General features: G+C 31.8%; 1 protein-coding gene across 1 annotated transcript in view; it reads left to right on the top strand.

Annotated features, from left to right (window-relative positions):
* The first annotated feature begins 2532 nt into the window (after positions 1-2532).
* LOC143263020 (uncharacterized) overlaps positions 2533-10370 on the top strand; it is a 55019-nt gene continuing 47181 nt past the window's right edge. The window contains exons 1-2 of the mRNA XM_076528322.1: positions 2533-2628; positions 3736-4428. Of these exons, the coding sequence (XP_076384437.1) occupies positions 2621-2628; positions 3736-4428 (701 nt within the window). The 5' untranslated portion in view covers positions 2533-2620. The remainder of the gene's footprint in view (positions 2629-3735; positions 4429-10370) is intronic.

Genomic DNA, 10370 nt, shown 5'->3' with positions numbered 1-10370 from the left:
ATTATTAATTAATTGATAATGAAACAAAAATTGAGACAATCTTCAACGAAAAATTTTAATTCTGACCAACGATGCCCTAAAATATTGGTAGCGAAATATATTTCTTGAAATGAGGGACTCGACGAAAACTCGCCTGCGACTCGACTTTTGGTGAACAGATGCGGACGATATATAATACTGTAAAATACTAAAATGTATAAGGGAGAGTAACGTTTTCACGAAAATACTGCTTCGCACGGATAGATCGATATTGTCTACAATTCATCATCGGGAGGACAAGCGCAATACAAATTGAATCATTCGGAAATCTTAATCGTTTCTCATTGGTTTATTTTGAAAATGGTGTTTTTTTTATTTTAAAAAATTTAATTTATTATTTGTATAATATTAATAATTATAATTATACATTTATTATTTAGATAACGATAAGTTATGTACATTCTAAAAATTTCACTGAAATCGGTTGACCTTCGTACGAGCTGTAAATAATTAATGATCGCAAAAATCGCACTTTTTATCAAGAAGTGTGAGAAATTTGCAATTTTTACAATCTTTTAACGTTTGTAACTTACCATTGCGTTAAACGATTTCAATGAAATTTTCAGCATGCGTATAACTTACCGAGATCAACAAGACGCATTTTTTACATTTTCGTTAGATTTCATAATATAAACATCCTTTTTTATTTTTAAATAATTAACCTTCATATTTCAAAAGAAGTATTCGAAATTTATAGATTTTATCATTATTAATAAATATAATTAACTAATGATATATATTGAAATTATTTATAAATATTTTATTAAACATTCATTAGTTAAATATCTCGAAGTTCGAAAAATCGGCAAAATCGGCAAAATTAGCCTAAAAGTGATCAAAAATAGCTTCCTCAGATAAGAAAGTTAAACAACGAGAGACTTTTACTTTGTTTTGTCATTCCAAGCATGTAATAGCAAAATTGTAACATTGTCTATTATACAGGTCCCTCTATGATCTAAAAAAAAATTCAAATCGTCTACTCTAATTTTAAAAAAGTTAAAATTGCGCCTTGAGAAGTGTTCGAATGTCAGTGGGACTCACTGTATACATATAGCTGATGGCCGGTCTCGGCGACCAAGGGTTGTATTCGCGAGGCATTTTCACGCCCGGCATCTTTTTCGCCGGCATTGTTCGTCCTTGACGAATACGAGTTCTCTGTTCTTCAGCAAGGGCGAAATAAAGAGCCCTCCCAAGCATTGGCGGATTAATGCGTACTGGTGCCCGAGGCGCGATACAAAATTGAAATCCCTAATACGCTATGACACGCTATGACAAATAGAGCGATTATTAAAAAAAGTTTTATTTGAAAATAAAAACTTTATTTATGGCATTGAGAAATTAATTTCAATAACAGCTTTTCTGGACTTTTGCTAGTGCACAGTCGAATGCATGTGTAGATTTCAGCTAGCGACTTGCGTTCATTTGTCGCATATGCATTGCATTTATATCATTTTACTACATGAAATAATATCACGTTGTTCGTTTCAACAGACAGCTGTTATATTATGTATAAAAAAATAAAATACTACTAATTTATCAATATGTAATTTAACCAAAGTAATACATGTTTGCTGGCTTTAAATGGACTTACATCATTTTCATAATTAGTCAATTGTAATAATCATTTAATTTCAATTATGAAATTTTAAATATCATTCGAAATATATTTTCTATTAATCCATATAATTTTGTTTATTAATAATTACAATAAATAAAATAGGAGTCTCGTTTCTTATTTTGAACGTTAAATATATTTATATATTGTTAAACTTAAAATAAGATATTGTTATTATTTATTTACTCTCTTTATGTGGCGGTGTTTTGAAATAGTCATGATGCACAGGCGTTACATAATGTAATAACTGTTTCATATCCTTATATTTTTCGTATGTAACAGATCTCTCGGCATCGCTATACAAAGATGACATTTGAAAACATTAATTCCACTTGGATATCTCCCGCATCACTATACCTGCAGGAAAATTCTTCATACCATCGAATGCCCCCTTTCATGCTAAACAACTTTTGTAGGAACATGTTTTCGATAACTTCACCCTGTAAATATATCCAATAACAAAGGTACTGTAAATAACCAGGCCCTAATTAGTCCCCGTAGGTTCTGCTTTCCCTTGCAAATCATAATTTTCATCAAGGCTCGGTGCGAGCCTGTTTACGATGGTTCCTTCAATTGACTCATTTCCACTAGCTCGGCCTAATCCGCCGCTGTTCTTTTTCTTTTAATTTAACCGAACGAACCGATCCTTGTAAAATCCGTATGACACGACCGGTCATCGCAGGTACACGTGCTTACCTGATAGCCGGCCGCGGTGGCTAATGATTTTCCACGGGAGACGTTTTCATACCTGGCGCATTTTTTTTCGGGTAGTATCCTTTTGTCATTGTTCGTCTTTGCTGATTAGGACGTTCTGTCCTTTAGCAAGGACAGTATAAATACCCTGCCGATGTCAACGGAAACACTCATTCTGTGATCAGTGCAGCAGTGATCAGTGCGAAGACCTCGGCGAATTTTCTCAGTTAATTTTCCCAGTGAAGTATAGTGAGAATTTCTTAGTGAACTAAAATGGAATGGTACGTACATTTTTGCTATATTCTTCCGCGAACATTCTTCAGTCACTTGTTTTGACTAATGTTTTCCGTGTGTCGGGTATATGAAAGACAATTTATTTTTACGAATTTAAATATTTATAAATAAAATATATTTTTCATCGAGATATGAGTCAACCTCTATTTTGGCCGGATACGGAGAATTCTCCCTAATTGACGCTCGGATAGTGCACGAAGATGGACAAGTCGGGAAGAGGAGATACGATTATTCAAATTTGTAAATTGAAATCTTGAAAATTAGAAAATTTAAATACTAGATAATTTAAAAAATGTACATTTATATATATAGAAATCGGAGAACTTAAAAATCGTGAATTTGTAAATCAAAGAATTTAGAAATTAAAATGATAAGATTTAGAAAATTTGGGAAGCAGATGATTTAAAAATTTGTAAATTTAAGAGTCGGAAATCTTAAAAAGCGTAAATGCAGAAATCAAACAATTCAGAAATCGAAACGGTAAGAACTAGAACATTTAGAAACCAGTTGATAACAATTAAAATTTCAGAAAACTGAAAAATCGTGAATTTATAAATCAAAGAATTTAGAAATTGAAATCTTAAAAATTTGATCATATAGAAATCAGCTGACTTCGAAATTGTAAATTTATAAATCAGAGAATTTAAAAACCGTCAATTTGATTTGAATTGGAATTGGAATCTTAAAAATCAGAAACTACAGAAACCAGATAATTTCGAAATTATGAATTTAGAAGTATGCGCATTGAAACATCGTGCCATTCGAAACGGATGGATCGAGAAATTGCAAGTTTTTCGGAACGGAAAAATGTGTTTAATCCTGGCGTATAGATATTTCCAATCTATTCGCTTATAAAAACGAGTCGTCTACAAAGTTGTCGATTCACCGATAACTATAAAAACGAGCCGCGAGGCTCGAGTAATCGTGTCTCCTCTTCCCAGATTGTCCATTTCTGTGCGTAATCCGAGCGTCAGTTAGGAAGACATTACTGTATCTCCAAACGTTTCTGGAAACTTGATTCGATTAAAGCTTCCGTCGTTTAATATACCGTTTAATATTACGTGCATACTAATTAATTGTTTCTTTTCGTTCAGTTCCAGAACTAATACTGAATCCTGCATTGAGTGGGGCTCCATAGAAGGTGGAGAAATCGAGTTCGAGTCTCTGACGGAGGATACTTTGGAGGGAGCATTACAAGTAATAAGGAAAAGCTTTTTCCCCAACGAGAGCATCTGCAAAGCCGTAAATCTGATATCGGCGCCTTGTAGCGTCAGAGCGCTCGAGGAGCTCTGTGTGGAAATTGCTAAAGACGGTGTCAGCATTGTTGCAGTCGACGTCAAGACTGGGGAAGTTGTTGGTGTTGTTCTCAATAAAATTAAGATATTGAGAGATCATCCGATGCCGAGAGATCCTGTAACTAACCCGCGACGTCCGTGTGGGCGCCCACCGTTTCGTCGACATCGCCCGGTCCTCTGGCGACCTTGCCAAAAGAGTTGGCTTGAAAGATTCAAGGATAATTGCGTACATCACCGGGCCAGGGGCTACGTAGATTTTCTGATTGCTATACACAGCAAGATAAATTTATTCAAATATTATAATATTGATTGTATTATGGAGTTGATGTTCCTGGCTACGCTGCCGGAGATGCAGCAGCGAAAAATTGGCGAGGGCTTAGTGTCCGTGTCCGTGGAGGTTGCCAATGCGCTGAATAATGGACAGCAAGTGAAAGTACCGATATCTGACACTGGAATTAATAGCGTGATCCATAATTTTCTGAGCATACCGAAGTTAGTGACTGCAATCATGACTTCCAATTACGCGCAGATCATCGCGAGGAGGTGCCGCTTAAAGGTCTTGGAAAGGATTAATTACAGGGGCTTTCGTTATAGTGACGTATCGTTCCGCAAGAGAATAGGGAAGGAGCATCGTGACTTCACTGTTGTAGCCAAGAAAATAAAGAACTAATCGACGGTTCAGAAGATATCGCAATGTCAAGAAAATTATATTTTATTTAGTATTTGCTTGTATTTAACAGGATTTCTATAATTTCGACCGAAATTGTCAATTATTATCTTCGAAATTATCATCTTTGAAATTATTAATTCTGAAATTATCATTTTCGAAATTGTTATCTTCAAAATTGTTATCTTCGACATTGATATCTTCGAAATCATTATCTTCGAAATTACTATCTTCGAAATTATTACCTTCGAAATTATCCCAGAAATTATTCTAGAAATTATTATTTTTGAAATTGTTATCCTAGAAATTACTATCTTTGTAATTGTTATTCTAGAAAGTGTTGTCTCCGAAATTGTTGTCTTTGGAAATATAATTCTCGAAATTATTATCTTTGAAATTATTATCCTTGAAATTATTGTCATTAAAATTATCATCGAAATGATTGAAATAACACCAATTGGCTAAAATATATTCGCTATGCAATCTCGTCGATGTAACACTTATCAATGAAAAGTGTAGAAACAAAACAATGAAATTTATACTTTTCTGCCAGGTTTCTCGTCGTTTCAGCCACTTCATGAAGGAACGGAGATCAGGCACTCGCGATCGGGCACTAATACTAAATAATCCAAACGGCGCGAAAGCGAAGATTTCACCCTTTGAAATGTATCTAAGAACACCATTCTACAGTTTTTTTTGTTAACAAAGTTACGGTATTTTGAATTTCAGAATTTCATTCGGAAGAGAATCCAAGGTGCTATACGATGGCAAACAAAAATCATAGATCAATACTTTCGGGCTCATTCGAAAGGGGAGACTTCGTTCGTTAAAATAATTGTGATTGCGTTTGCCAAACAATTTTTTGAACCACTCAGATCTATGCGAATATGAGAAATCGACAGGACGGAACCATTTTTATTTACAGTGCAGGGTATTAACGAAATAAAATTTATAAAACAGGAGAATTAAGATGCTACGAAACTGGGAAATTGGACTTCTAAAATGAGTAGAAAAACACCACCCTACGATATTTTTTAACGAAGTTATGGTATTCTGAATTTCGAAAAATGTTCGCCTAGAATTCCACGACCTCAGAAATCACATTAATCTTGTATACTTTTTTTCAAAACTGCTATAAATTTGCAACAAAGTATCGCAGATCAACGTTCTTGGATTCGTTGGAAAGGGAATACTTCGTTCGACAGAATCACGGTGATTTCATACGCCGGAGAAACGTTTCGAACTTATCAGAAGCACGCGAATTTGAAAAATGACCAACAAAGTTTCATTTTCGCTTATCGCTCGAGTTCCATCGAACCATTTTTCGTTTCGTGCGATTTATGGTGTAGTGCCGGCCGTGCGTAGAGCCAAAAATATTCGCGCTGAGTCGGAAATGTGATTATCATGTTCGCGCGACCTTTACGAAGGCGGCTGGCCACCCCCGGCCGCCGAAATTCAATTGGTCCAGCAAGTTTCGGTTGATCCAGCGAATCAGAATTTGGTGAAATATCGTTGGCGCACTTGTAACAATGACACGGAGTCACTACAGCTTCAGATGATCGCGATTAGGGCAAATTTCGCAGGAGTTAAACGATTACGCTGATTCTGGCTCGTGAGCACGCGTCGCGACGGATAATTTACGATTTTTCGATGATTTTTATGTCGAAATTATGAATGTCGGACAATTTTATTTCATAATTTTAATTGCTCCTAAACAAAAAATTTTCATCCCCTTTTTATTTTCTGCACGGTGAAACTGCCCCTTTAACAACGACATCCTGATGTTATCCCATTTTCTTGTATATTTTGCAAATTTATCAGGTATTAAAATAATGCGTATAATAAAATTTGAACTTTTTATCCCCTTTACCTATTTTTTTTTAGAGCGGAACAGCCCCTTTTTAATTGCGATATGTAGATGTTACCCTATTTTTGTATATGTTATCAAAATTCTCATGACATTAAAAAGCTGTTTATAACATAAATTAAATTTTTCATGCCTTCCTTACTTTCTTCAGGGTGAAACTACCGCCTTAATAACGATGTCTAGATATTACCTATCTCCATGTTTATTTCTAAAATTTTACCGTATATTAATAAAATATTTGCAGTGAAAATTAAATGTTTCATCCCTTTTTATTTTTCGTAGTACGAAACTACCCCCTGAATGAATGTGGTATCTTGTAGATGTTTCCCTCTCTGCATAATTATTTCTACAATTTTATTGGATATTAAGAAATTACTTCCAGCGAAAATTAGATTTTGCACCCCTTTTTATTTTCTTTGAGATAGAACTTCCATATTTTTAAAATTGCACCAGATATTAAAAAAATTTAAGATAAAAATTTAAAGATATTAAAAAATTGAATTTCTTTCCTTCGTTTATATTTTTAAGGGTAAAACTATCCCCTCCTTGCTCGAATGATATATATTCGATATGTACTAAATGTTCAAAAATATGTTACAATAAAAATTGAATATGTTGTCATTTAAAACAACGCAGTCATATAATGTAACAAATATAAATTTTCTGTCTCGTGTAGAATTTATTAACGACAGAGTATGCTAATCAACATGACAATGAAAGAAATCGTATTTCAAGGGGTTAATTACGTCGGAGAATCTGTAAAATTTTTTCTCCGAGGAATTTATAAATAGCCCGAGGCTATACGAATATTAAAAACTTTATAATGAAGGGATCGGAATAGTTGAATTTTGTGGAAGGGTAATTATTCCTCAGACGAAGTTTGGTTGTTGACAGGAACAGCGATTCTTCGAACGAAATTTAAAATAAAAATTGAAATATCATAAGAATTTTATATTGTTCAACATTGTTGATAATCATATTTTATCAATTTATAATGGTAAATAATATAAATTATAACAATAGTAAGTTCTAGCCAGACCACATAGCTTATGTTAATTTTATAGCAATTACAATTTGAACGACACCAGTTAATGTTAGATTAATACGAATTTTAATTTCAGCAATGCTAATGCGAAAATTTACAGCAATTTGAATTTCGATGATAATAAATGATATGTTATTAAGGAATTTCAATAAAAGCAAAATGTCGAAGAATTTTCAGAGTTGTTGTATACTGTTGATAATCAAATTTCATCAATTTATATTGTCAATTGATTGTACAAAAAATTAAAATATACACGCGAATATTTACGCTAATTTCACGCACTATATTCTCGACATATGTAAATAACAATCTCAATCGCCTCTCACTTCTCAATCATCAGCCGATCATTGAATACATTGATTTTCACTTCTCTCGCATCATTCGATTCCGCAGTTATATCAATTATACAATTTTAATAAAAATAATCCCGAAAATATTATATAACTAATTAAAAATTGTTTCAATTATTGTTTTCATTCGTGATACACTAAATACGTAGCTTTCTCGTTATTAAATAAATGAATTTCCTTGTATATCAATTATGGAATTTATATACATCCATATTTCGGTTTCGTGAAATACTAAATAGAATTGATTCTCATATTATACAATAATTGAATTTTCGAACGTGATAATTATGGCATGGAACTCTTCGGAATTATAGCTGTGTTTGATTATTGAAGCACATTAGCGAACCGAGAGATGACCAAGCAATATTAATTATGATTTCGAAAGTTTTCTTTTCGAAAGAAAATTACTGCTATATTTTTAGACACAATTTTTTTAACTTTATATTTATGTATATATGTACAAGAAAACTTTAATTCTGAAGATTTCTACTTAATTACCAATGAAATAATTATCAATTATGAATGATTTGAAAATTAAATAAACATTGAGACAATCTTTAACAAAAATGTACGTGTACATATCCATTTATTACTAATGATTTTATTCTCCACGATCTTCATGAAACTTCTTTGAAAATAGGTTTTAATAATTATTTCATATAAGTTCGTAACTAAAATAAATATTATAATTAAAATAAATATATTTATTTATGGAAAATGTTTTCTGTTCTTGATTTTCACGTAACTTCAACCAATGTAATATTTAATTATCATTACACATAAATTCAATTTAAATGAATGATGAAATAATCGTAAGAATAATACGCGGTTGTATTTGTTTATAGAAGGTGATTTTCTCTCGTTAATTTTCATCGAACTGCAGAGGAAATAATAATAATAATTATTATTATTATGAACAAATTTCATTAAAATGGTTCCCAATTATTAAAAGGAGAATACGTTCGATAATGAATTTCTCCTGACGAATTGCACAGAGATTATTACAACAACAAATGTATATTTTATATAGACATGTAAAATCAGTGGCCTAATCGAAGCTTATCAAACATTCACGAAACCAGTACGAAATAATCCTTGCGCTGATAGCTGGCTCATTATCAATCCATCAAATCCATAATCCCCTATGCAACAAATACGACGTGAACTCGAAAGTCGATCATTCTCTTTCTCGTCGATCAATACCGTTGAGAGTTTCGCAAAATTTTCCGCGAAAATCTCGCATCAAACATAATTCCGCTATTCGAGTTTAGTTAAATGTGAATTCGAGCCGAATGATTTCGCACGATCCATCAAATGATAAATGTCGTCGACTGTAGAAATACTATACATTAAAAAATCACAGCAGAAGCTCAATGATTGTAAGAATCGTTGTAATACATGGCAGAATTCCGATACATGCAACATACAATTAAGAAGAAAATGATAGAAATATTAGAAACTTGACGAAATACAATAATCAAATATAAAGATAGTAAAATGTAGAAACTATATAAATTCAGTAATCAAATGTAGATATATTCAAATATGGATACTATTTATTATATATTACTATATATATTATATTTATTATATTATTATATTATAATATAGATTATTAATATACAACAAATATAAAATTTACTGAATTTTTGAATTCATGTAGCTTCTACATTTTAGTATTTTTATATTTGGCTATATGTATAAACAATATAAATAGAGTATACATAATAAATAAAGAAATATTAAAAATATAAAAACTGCACGAATGTAATAATCAAATATAGAAATACTAAAGCCATAGAAACCACTAAAATGCAACTGGCGAATATAGAAACACTAAAATATAGAAACTACGTAAATGGAATAGTCAAATACACAAGAACTAAAAATTTAAAAATTATGAAAGATGCAAAATAGGGGAAAACTATAAAAAAAGACCGGTGTAAGTTGTGATTACGAAAAATATAGAGTCTACAGAAAATGCAATAGTCAAATATACAAGTACTAGAAATTTAAAAATTGTAAGATATGTAAACTGGGGGAAAACTATAAAAAATACCCGCTGTAAATCGTGGTAGTACTAATATAAATGACAAATAAAATTAATAACTAATTACCAATGATCAAATATAGAAATACCAAAAATTTTAGAAAGTGTAGAAGATATAAAATAGGCGGGGAATATAACAAACAATATTATAAATGATAAAATTATCGTTATCATCATTTTACACTTTTAAACATTACACGAAGCAAAATTGTGTAACTTAACAAAAAAAAAATTATTGTGTGTGTATTATATTATTTTCTATATTTAATATACATATAATTGGGTTGATGGTTTTAATCAATCATCTTCTCCTAATAGCATGTAATTACAGTCGCATTACAATATTCATCATACTCCAATCACAATCACAAATGGCGAGTTCTAATTACATTACAGCCAATATCGTATAATATTATATGTACATAGTCACCTTGTCACCGTCCACTCACCACAAA

The sequence above is a fragment of the Megalopta genalis genome, unplaced genomic scaffold (assembly GCF_051020955.1).
Source record: "Megalopta genalis isolate 19385.01 unplaced genomic scaffold, iyMegGena1_principal scaffold0292, whole genome shotgun sequence".
Classification (NCBI taxonomy): Eukaryota; Metazoa; Arthropoda; class Insecta; order Hymenoptera; family Halictidae; genus Megalopta; species Megalopta genalis.
This window is presented reverse-complemented; position numbering and strand designations above follow the sequence as displayed.